Below are 11,561 nucleotides of genomic sequence, written 5' to 3' on the forward strand. Positions count from 1 at the left end.
TAAATTGAGTTTAGATGGGCATTGAGCTGGGCATAGGTTGTCGGATACTTGAGTCTGCCGTATGCTGGTTATTTAATCTTTGAACCAAAACTCGTCAGGTCAGGTTGGTCAGAGTCGAGTATTAGGGGTCCGATTAAGCTTTATATATATATAATATACTCCTTGGGTAAAGTTGGTCAGAATCAAGTATTATATATATATACACACACACGAGTGAATGGTGATTCTTGTTATTCAAATTCACTCAGTCATCTAATCAGAGTTGTTTATCTGTTGTACATAGATGAAGAAAAGTGTCAAGAAAAAAAAGTAGAAACTAATACTAGATGACAAAAATGTTCATCACTTTTCTTTTATTTTTCTCTTAATCGTTTATCATTTGTCATGATAGATTAAACAGTTGAGTAACTCTAAAAAAACCAAACTATATATATATATATATATATATATATATATATATATATATATATTGAGGGGATCGAAGGTTGAGACTTGATAGTACACCTTACTCAAGGGTGAAAGTGGTTTGGACTTGTTTATTGGAGGATTTTGTAAATTTTATAATTCGGATCTGATTTCTTATGCATTTGGTGTACCAGATCCGATATGTTTCTAAATTTTGGTTTTCCAAACGAGACCCATCTCAGATCTCCAAATTGAATCTCGGGCCCACAAGAATCTGGCATAGGTACATAGGAAATTCCATACGGGATCAAAGGCTCAACATTTACGGGATTTCAGATATGGACTTGCTTGAGAACTGAGCATGCGTGGGTGAGATCCGAATAGTTCCATCCGTACTTAGATTGACGCTAGAACGAATGCACTTACAAGTCCGGTTATCCAGTGCAGACGCATTGGTTGATTTTATTTGTAGCGCTCAAGCTTGGAATAGAGCTGATCACGAGATATAGTTGGTTCCAGATCTGGATCCTAACATTGTGCCACTAGAGGTACGATGAAATTAAATGTCTATAAATGTTGTTTATATTCGAAAAAAACTTTGACCTCTAAATCTATCTATGTCCAACAAATGCCTGATCAAATTCATACTGGGATCCAAAAAAAGATGAAGCAATCCTGAAGGTGGATCGAGTTGAAGCTGTGTTATGCTAATTGATCCAAAATCGATTTCACAGTGCACGCATGAGATCTAAGTTCCATTCAACAAACGAAATAAAAGTAAAAAAAAAAAAAGGTTTATTTTATCATTTAAAAATTAAAAAAATGCGCTTAATATTTGAGTAAATAACAAATCAAGCTCAACTTTTAAAAGTTAATACATTAACTCAATTTCTGACAGAAATTTTCAAAGAAGTGCCTTAACAGAAAGCATTGTTTTTTTCATATAAATTTATAAAAGTACTTCTTATAGAACTAGCACTCCTTCCTTAGCACTTGAAGTATTCGTCCTGAACATAGGTATTTGAGTATTTGTATATAAAAAAAAATAATTGTGTTTTATAAGCTGCTCCTTAAGAAATTTTGATGTGATGTTATGAGGGAACATATTCAGGCTCGTATCACTTTGTTTTTCCCTTGATCAATGTACATTAGTAACGCAGGGACATGAAGAATTTTATGTTTATGTTAAATGATATCATTCATAGTAATTTGGGTGAGGGAGGTTATTCTACCGTCCAAACAAGAGCCGAAGCTCCCCCACTTCTTTTTGTTTATAGGGTTCAGAACTGCATCGGTACCAAAAACTGAATTGCGGAATTAAAGGTATATATGGTATTGTTCTAAAAGGAATATTAAATCTCATATATAATCTTATAGATGAAATACAACTTCTAATAATCCACCGTTTGGTCAATGTTGCTCTACTTGATCTTTCTTTCACAATTGCATATTTTTCTAGCTAATTAAACATCTTTCTCAAGGTGCATAAATCAAATAAAGTCATTTCTTCCTCTACATTGTCTTTGTCATTTGAATCTTTGATGCAATATCATTTCATTATTAGATAGTAACAGGTTAAAAGACACTGTCATGCATGACTGCTGCTTAATCGGAAGATTCACAGCAACTGCTAGCTTTTGGCATTAGCGAGAACAGCTAGAAGCCATAATCAGTGATTCTGAGCATCAAAAAAATGAAAGGGAAGATGAAGATGCTCATCTACAAAGTAGCTAGTTTACATTAACCGGTTAAGTGATTGTGATCGGGAGTTGCTTTCCTGTCTTAGATATTCATTTTTTTTTCTCAACTCAAACATTTTTTGATGTGAATAAGTTTGGCTTTGGCCATTTTCAAATTGGACGTTGGCACATGCTTAACAGGACATGTGGATTTGTTCTCTAGCTTGAATCACCTTGCTTTATTATTATACCTTACAGGCCAATTGATCAGATGGCACAAAAAATGCTGAAGCCCATTGTAGTAGAGACACTTATAGCTGGATTTTGATAAACACTATTGATAGCTTTGTTGGGACAGTTGAAGCAACTTAAGTAAATCCCTTTTATTCACGGCACTAGGATTGATTTCCATTGCATGGAGAGGAAGAGACTACTCGGTATATTTTGCAATGAAACTTCAACAAACAATGAGGAGGACATTTGGGGTAGTTTGGCATTGGCAGCAGAAACACTTTGTAAGTATTGTATGAATTAGCTCCAAAGGTTGGGACACGTTCATAGAACAATACTTTTAATGTCCTCTAAACTTGCATCAATCTTTAAGGCAGCTTCAGACATCCGCAAAGTCTCTACTTCCAAATGATTCCTAAGGGTTCCTTTGGTAAAAAAGAACAATAAGTAATTGTTTCATAAATATACTACAGAATAGCCTCATAGAATACCTTGCAAAGTGTTTTATGAATCTTCATCGACTTTTGAGATAGATTCATGAAACAGTTATAAACTGTTTTATTTACCAAATAAGCCAAGGAACAGTATGTCACTGTTGCATATATTTTCAAATGGCCAAAAGTCTTTGGTTTTTATGAGCCGAGGGGCCTAAGATTTGAAGGAGGCATTCTTTAGTTGAGAATAAGCTATTCATTGCATTTTCTTATTTACTCTATTTCTTTTATATTTTTTCAGCATTGTATCAGAGCAAGAAAAGAAGATCAAAACCCAAAGCTTGCCTGCAAATGACCAAAGAGATTGCTGCATTCTTCATCAAAGCAAGGACTTGATCTTGTTGAAGAAAAACTTTATGAAACAAATTTGGGTTTGCCGAATCACCGCCAAAGAGATGAAATGATCAGCTTTTACAAAGTTCTGCAGCAAACTTAGACTTTTAGATTCATCGTTCGGTTTGAGGAAGAATGTTAATGATGACCTTCCATGGTGAAAACCATGCATGTTTAATGAAAATAAACTTTTCATTGCACTTTCTTGTTTACTCTGTTTCTTTTATATTTTTTCAACACAGTAACAGTGCGCCGCTACCGCACATCTAGTGTTAAACGGAAAGGTTTAATCACTTTACAGAGTTTCCAACGGACAAAGAAATTTTGGCAGGCTCTGTTCATTCTCATCCTCTTCCCTTGACCAGTGCCACCATTCCGAGCAATAATGATCTACTGCCAGTCAAAAGGCTGAGTCATTCTGCAAACTGATTCAAACAATCTGTTGTATCGGATCTTGATGAATTGGTATACTTCTAATTCAGGACTAAAATGATTTAAACTAACCTTGAATAACTAACAAAGTTTTTCTCTTCAAATAAGATTAAGATTGGGCTGCCCTGTTTTTTTGGTTTGTGTATCAGCCGAATTCCTTTTGTGGAAGCAAAAATCAGCATCTGTCAGCCCCTTGTTTTGATAAACTTATGTCAAAAATCATTCTTGCCTTTAATATGAAGTAAAATGGAAGTATTTTAACATGTCAGTACTGATCTGATGCCATACATTGAATTCATGCAGATGCCGAATCTTTTTGCGAAAGGACTCTCCCTAATGCGAGATTAATCAATATCTGTACTACCTAATACAATGGATATGCACCGAATGTTGATAATAACACTGATCATGCAAATGTATGAAAGAACGCGACAATACTGCCATTGTGTGTACCTGCCGTAGGCACGTAGTCATTGTCACCACACCCTAATATCTTCCAGTACGTTGACAGCTTCTGCCATTCAGTACTGGGGCATATGGCAAATAAGTATCCCCAGCACTGCGCATAGGACTCACGTAAATAATTGGAAAAATAAAAGAAAGAAGAGTCTGAGTTCACTTTGTTCCTTTCTGATGGTGTGGCCGCCTTCCATACCCATTGAGCAGTGCACATGTTCAAAGTAAGAATTTAAAGAGAATGATATCGCTTTCCCTGCAAAAATGCAAAATTTGTTTGGTGCTACTGATTAAAAGGAAAGAAAAAAATATTTTGTTTTGAATCTTGATTTTGCCAACTGATGAAGTAAATAGTACTGAATTTTTTTTGGTGGTTTTCTTTCAAGCTGCTATAGAGAGGAAGGTTGTGAATTTGGGCCATAGCCGGTAACAGTGAGTAGCTGACAGGAGGGAAGAAAGAGCTATTAGATGGAAAGATGACAGAACTATTAGATGAAGGATGAACATAGCCATAGCCTGGTTTTCTTGTTTGTTTTTAGTTATCATTAATTGCCCTCACAAATGAGCCAAAAGGTCGAACAATGGTTTTCCTATTAATAGCTGGAGTGCTTAAATATAAAAACTTCAAATAGACGAAGGCAACCCATATTTGATTATGACATTAGACATGCATCTGGGATATTGAATTCTTCAACTTAACAGTCTGTAATCCGAATTCTTAGCTGGGTAGCTGGAGTTTGTTAGTTTCCTTGTGGAGGGTTCAGCAATAACAGTTTAATTTGACATCATCATTAGAAGCTGTGGTTTATGAGTTTACATCTCGAATTTGAGGATATGTGGCAGGTGCGGCTCACTGAAATATGAATCTTTCTGTAAAAGCATGGATCATGTAGAAATACTGTTTACTCATGCAAAGAGATGTGAAAAAGAGAGACATGCCATGATCTCAAAAACGGTCACACTCCAACACACGCAGAGGAAAAAGCAGAACTTGAATTACTTTTCTTGCATGCCCCTTTTCTCAAGGAGAATTCAGGTTCAAGATTTTCTTTTGCACTAGTCCAGAAAATGTTAAAACTGTATGAAGCAAAATTTTCTAGCATGACAATTATATCATGCCATCTCTAGTCACTTTTCCTGTAAACAAGAAATACAGATAATCCGGACCATTTCTTACACTAAACTCTTGATCTTACAAGGCACAAGAAAGAATAAAGGCAAAACAGAGAGAAATAGAAGAGTGTGGCCGGGCATTTTGGTACTTTTGGTTGCCAACATACTTCTTAGGATGCTTCCCAGCTTGTTGAATAGCTGCTCAACGCTAGGGGAATGGGGACTGTGACGTTATGCGCTAGGCATTTTCCTATCTTTTGGCCTTGCCTGAGAAAGGACCTCACCCTTAGCCACACCACAGAGCACGTGGATGCTTCCATGTTCTCTGGTCATGCGTTCAGGCCTCCTCCTTTCCAGTTTCATGTGACCATCCCATCTTGATTCCATGGTCATTGTATCTGCTCAGTTTTTCGACAGATGATCTGCAGACTACAATGTTGTGGCTCAGGATGAAGAGGTCAAAGTTCATGATAAGGATTACGGACGTCACTAGGAAATCAAAAATCCAGATTATCCTGTGCAGCTTTTGCATTTGTGTTTTATTTTGTTTTATCCTCTTTTACGATGAGGAACTATGACCAAGAAGCTAATGCCTCCTCCCTTGACCAGTAATGGAACCCTGTCCCGCCTTATGCGAATCAGCAGCATAATTAAACTGCAGATATAGTGAATTCTTCTCTGCCATTACCTGACTTACCTGCCTTTACCAAAGTAAAAATTCTGTAAGGAAGTACTTGACATGTTCTCTCCTCCGTGAAGCTGGGAGAAGAAGCAGTTGCAGAGAGGAATCGTAAAGCTCCCACCAATACGAATCACTCTGTGCGTGCCCGTACGGAAACACACATCAAACTGCTCTGTAACCTGTTTAAGATCAAGAGGATGATATAGTTCACAGAACATCAAGTTTATTGATAATATTCTGAAATCTACGCAAATGCAAACATAAGCATACCACACGCACCCACCTCCCTAGAGAGCCAACATCAAACCTTCTGGTGATTAGGAACAGCAGCTAATTAACCAGGTTAAAACTTAGCAGACGTGGGCTACTTGACAAGTAATAGTGCTAGAATGCAAGCCAAATTCTGCGACCTCCATCTTCAGTCTTATACCCATACCATTCAACATTAATCCGGTTGCCATTTTCTTGTGTTGTTTCGAAATGGGCAATAAAGAAGTGATCCATATATATGGTCTTTTTTTTGACAGTATAGTATAGAACTACGGATGGGTAGATCGAGGTTAATAATAGTAAGATGCTGTTGCTTTAGATACCCAATATTAGTTTTTCTGACCAGGTATAATTGATCATTTGACATGGGTAATTCAAAAACAAACTTAGCCAGAACCAGATATATAGTAGGCAGCTTCTTCTCCATAAAAGCTAGCTCTTGAGGCCCCCACTGCCCATCAGAGAGTGCACCAGCTTGAATCTGATAATAGGGATGCCAGCCATGGATTTTGAATGCAGGCTGTCCTAGATATGTCACATAGCAGTCCATTAATGCCGTTCAACGCTGAAAAGTTGGGACGCTTGTCAGCAAGTCTGAGGAACGTCTTTGACCAAATACTTTGCTCAGAAGGTTGCATGTTTCGGACATTTGGGGCCTAAATTTCTTCGGTAAGATGTAAGTTCATTTTCGAATGTGCCAACCAAGTTGGCGCAACTTAAGTTCGCCAATTTTGCATGAATTCATCGATGAAACTTCGCTTGTCTCTCTTTTCATGGTCGACAACTCTTCTAGTTTCTGCCTCTTCTTCTCTCTATGTATAAAACTTTTCCTTGCCATAATGGTTTAGTTCCTATTATTAGTCCAACTTGTTATATGTTTCTAGCTCCAATCTCATTTATCTAAACAAGCCATACTTAAATACACCCTAGCCATGGCCAAGAGCTTAGCTAGTACTGCAATTTGTATTCAGCAGGATGGCAGCCTCAATGTCTTAAATATCGGTCTCCATCTTGTACTGCTAAACCTCAGCCACAATAAAATTATAAGTGAAAATAGAAGTTATTCTCATTATTTTATTGATATACTATACATGCCTTTTCGGTCTCCTTATCATTTTGTTTTCCTTGGGCAAACGGTGGTGCTGCTTAACCCATTACTGCACTAGCTTACAAACAGAATGCATCTTTTTGAATGGAGCTTGATTAGGGAAGCCTTTATATTATATATTGGCTCATATGTGATGCTAGATTTGACAAATAGCCAGATGGGGGTGAGTGTGCCATACATACACTTCTAACCAAGAGTGAGTTGGACTCAGAGGTGGGTCCAAAATATTTCCATTATGGAGACCGACAGTACACATGTCTTCAGAAAACTACAAACCTGCGATCCAGAAGACTACAAGCCTGTATCTTATATCAACATCACCTTCCTTATAGCGCCTCACCTACGTTCAGTTCCTCATCTCTTGAGATCTACGACTCTCTCCAATCCCCCTCAGTCTAATTGACTCGACCAAGGAGCTTTCCTTCCCAGGAAAAATGAAGGTGATGATCATGGACGTGATGTTCTGATCGTGGTCCTTTGATATGCTAGGCTGCTAAGAGGAATATAGTTCCTTCTCTAGGTGGACGGTTCCTTTTAGCGGCAGTTTGAGAATTTTACGGACAAGATCACCTTTTCGAATTGCTTTCTTTGCAAACTCACCGTACATTTTTAGCTTTGAAATTGCTTTCCTTGCTTTAGTGAATCGATAGTTTTGGTTACTGATGATTTTTTTTCTTTTCTTCTGGTTGATTCTTTTGGTGGCAAGATCTTCGGTTGGATGCACCGCAAACCGCGCGAGAGCAAGGGCTATATTGCTATGGTTGCTCGGAGCAAAGGTAGTAAACTGTTGCATTCTTAGTTTATAGAATGGTGCTTTTTCCCTTCTTTTTTCTAATAGCCAGGACTCTTTTTCAGCAGTCAGAACCGATTAAAATACAAGTTCAAAAGCATGGTTTTTTCTTTTATTTATTGCATAATATGTTCCATTCCCTGCTGCCCATTTGACAAAATAGCATACCGGAACACTGCATGTCTCGTCAAGCTGCAAACTTATGCCCCCTTCTTATCAAGCATCCTCTTCAATCAGTAAACATGCACAACATGATTCTCTTTTATTGACATTCAGACGGAAACGTCAGTAAAGACAAATGTTTATTAAACATGACTTTCTATCCGTCAGTAAATGTTTTTTTTTTCTCTTGGTAGTGGTTAGATGAGAGTCCGGTATGCCAACTACCCGTAGGTAGCAGATCTAAAACTTGAAAAATTTGTTGTGTAAGAGTTAGTGGCAAGAGTGCCTTCATGCTTTTAAAGCCGAAAATATGCAAAACTACTTAGAATTTCAAGACTCAGTCTCTGCTTGTCAGAAGGGTCATGAAGTTAGAAGTCTTTGTATATAAGCAATGAAAAAGTGTGCGATTACTCTACTAGAAGAAAGCATGATATGTTGCACCGAAGACAATCTACGATGCTAAAACGGCTTGGCAAGTCAATTCTACTAATACTATTGGGTAGCACTCATCAATATATGACTCTGTTGCTATTAGAAGGGAGAGTGCTCGGTGTACTTGGTCCTCTGCGGCCCCGCTGAAGGAGCACGGCTCCAAAAGAAACGAGCCAAAAATGGATACATGTTATCATATGTACGTGTATTCTGGCTCACTGCTTCTGCCGTTATTTAACACAAAATTTGTTGTATTTAAATTGTGAAACGTCGTAATCAATTCTCTTTTCTGGAAGCCAAAACAGGTTATATACACGAACTTGTCAAGATGATTTAAAAATTTCGAGTCCAAGGGGAGGCCCCAAATTCATATCATGCATCTTTTTCTTCACATAATTTACAAAAGTTGTGCTAAGTGTGTGTGTGTGTGTGTGAAGCTACCATTTTCAATTGTAAAATTGTAAATTGTTTGAGCTTAGTGTATAAAACAACAAAAACCCTTTTGATTTTCTCATTATTGCCAACGAACAAGAGTCTGATCATTTTCTGTCAATAATTTGCTTGTCGATAGTCCCGGGTGGCGAGGACGAAGACAAGCTCACAGCTGCAGGTGGTCAGAGCAACCACGAAGAAGACAAGCAGGCGCTGCTGCTGGAGCACGTAGGCCTGGTGGAAACGCTGAATGGGTGGCACGACGGCATCCTGGCCATCGGGACATTCGGGTTCGACGAGATCATGGTGGAGGAAGACGACGCCGACGTCTTCGAGCCCACTCTGGGCCGCGACGAAGCCAAGACGCGAGAGCTCCTGAAAGCGACGGCGGGGTTCGCGCGCAGGAAGGACGAGACAATCAACGTCCTGGGCTCGAAACCACAGGTGGGTCTGGGCTCCGCCGATGGCGATGACTACGAGACGCACCGGCTCTCTTTGTTGCAGCACCCACAAGAAGACTCGATCCTGGAGGTGGAGACGAAGAGCGAGATGAAGGAAGAGAGGACGAGGACGACGTTGGCCGACCTCTTCTCGCGCCACGACGTTCACGACGAGCCATCGGCGGAATCCGGTGAGAAGAAGGACGCAGGAGCGCGGGATGGTGGAAAGAAACCGACCTGCTGTGTTAAGCCCGGCGAGGCTGCGGCCAAAGCCGCCGCGGCGGCCGGATCCAAAGGAGAGGAAACCGGAGCAAGCGCCAAGATCCAGAAGGTATGGTCGTCTCTCTCGTTGAGTTATGGGTCGGTGCCATGCTTGACCCGAAAATGTGACGGTTTAAACTCTCGAACGTGGACGCATTTGATCATTTCAGATCTGAGAAAATCTAAAATACTCAGAACTGAGATTCTCAGATCTAAACTAAGGTCAGAGTCAGACCATCCCGATCTAATTTGGAAGCATGCCGATCTTCAAATCTGACATGAGTCAGATCTGAGATCTCAGATCCTTGGTATTATAAATCCTATATGCTTTTAAGTCTGGAGCACCTGCAGAATCAGAGGCCCAGGATTTAAAACGCTGGGTGTCTAATGAGCCACGGATCTGAATGTGGTGCCAGGTTTACTGCATCAGATCATAATTTTGGATCATTCGGTTACGTGATCCAAAAACATAATGTTCTTCTTATCAAACACTACACCGTCATACATGCGAATGGACTTAGATCTAACTCCCAACTGAGCTAAGTTTAAGCCTAGATATGGGTCGCTGTGAAATGGGTCCCAGCCTTGGTCAGACCTGGTCGAGATGGTACATTCCCTGATCATATGGTCGGCCCACCGAGCCAACATGGGCATGGCTTGGCTTGACATTGATCGAGCCAGAATCTTGGATTGGTGGTGGGGTCAGCTTCAATTTTGTGTCGAGTCCTGTCGAATCCTTGGTGGAAGGCCCACTGAATAGTGAATTATGATATGAGTCGAGACATGGCCCTACTGCCTGGGCTCACATGATTTGACCGGGTCGTGGTAGGCCAAGGAGTTACATGCACGGTGCACAGGCTTAAAAAAAAGCTAATTGTACCCCTAGCCCACTTGCATTGGGCCCGGCCCCGACCCACTTTTATAAAAAAAAAAAAAAGGCTAATTGTACCCCTAGCCCACTTGCATTGGGCCCGGCCCCGACCCACTTTTATAAAAAAAAAAAAAGGCTAATTGTACCCCTAGCCCACTTGCATTGGGCCGCGACCCACTTTTAATTTTATGAGTACATGTACAGGAACCTATACACCATGCTTGTGCATATAACCAGGTTCACTATTATTGGTTATGTCTGACATAATATCAGCAAATTGGCAGTCCTGTGACTTCACCATTAGAAAAAGTAATGGCAGGTATTATTTGGACTGGTCTCAGTAGCACTTAACATTGCTAGCGTTAATCTTTTGGAATCAAAGCAACATGAGCATGGTATGGCTGAAACACATGTTCTTAAAATGCATGTTCCAAAAATATCATGTTCTTTTTTCACATGGTATTGATTGTTTCAATTTTCGTACTTAAAAAAAAAAAAAAAACCATACCCTTTTTTCATTTCGTATCATTGTATCTTTCCAATTGTATTACGCGTCACCAAAGAGACCTTTAATGGCTATCACTAAAACTCTTATTTTCATGTGTTACTTGGGGTCGAGGTGCAGCTTATGGCGAAGATGATGAAGAGGAAGATCCATCCCGAGGCGGAAAATTATACAGGTCCAAAGGGCGCCGGCAAGGTGAAGGAAATCCAGGAATGTGCAACTGTTTATCAAGAGGCTGATGGATCTAGCAGCCGCAAATACGCCATGCTCGGTGGCTCCACTCAAAGAAGCAAGAAGAGTTGGATGAACAAAATCTCCGTCATCTAAAGCATATTAGACAGGCAATCACGCACACTGGCTTCACCAGCATGATATGATTGCTCTCTTACTCTCCCTCATATGTTACTTTGAAACTGGTTGCTTTTGCAAATGAATGATGCAGTCTGTAATATTTGTGTGGCTTTA

At 39.7% G+C, this 11,561-nt stretch overlaps 1 protein-coding gene across 2 annotated transcripts; it reads left to right on the forward strand.

Moving 5' to 3' along the window:
* The first annotated feature begins 7,552 nt into the window (after positions 1-7,552).
* Positions 7,553-11,561, forward strand: LOC116261938 (protein TILLER ANGLE CONTROL 1). 2 transcript variants are annotated; one of them, XM_031640892.2, is made up of 4 exons: positions 7,553-7,643; positions 7,910-7,979; positions 9,159-9,790; positions 11,217-11,561. In XM_031640892.2, exons 1-4 carry the CDS (start codon positions 7,638-7,640, stop codon positions 11,421-11,423), a joined length of 915 nt encoding a protein of 304 aa, XP_031496752.1. In that variant the 5' UTR covers positions 7,553-7,637; the 3' UTR covers positions 11,424-11,561. The 2 variants fall into 2 exon arrangements, with proteins under 2 accessions (XP_031496752.1, XP_049935925.1); XM_050079968.1 differs by lacking the exon at positions 7,553-7,643 and adding an exon at positions 7,677-7,804.

The sequence above is a fragment of the Nymphaea colorata genome, chromosome 10, assembly GCF_008831285.2.
Source record: "Nymphaea colorata isolate Beijing-Zhang1983 chromosome 10, ASM883128v2, whole genome shotgun sequence".
NCBI classification, from domain to species: Eukaryota; Viridiplantae; Streptophyta; class Magnoliopsida; order Nymphaeales; family Nymphaeaceae; genus Nymphaea; species Nymphaea colorata.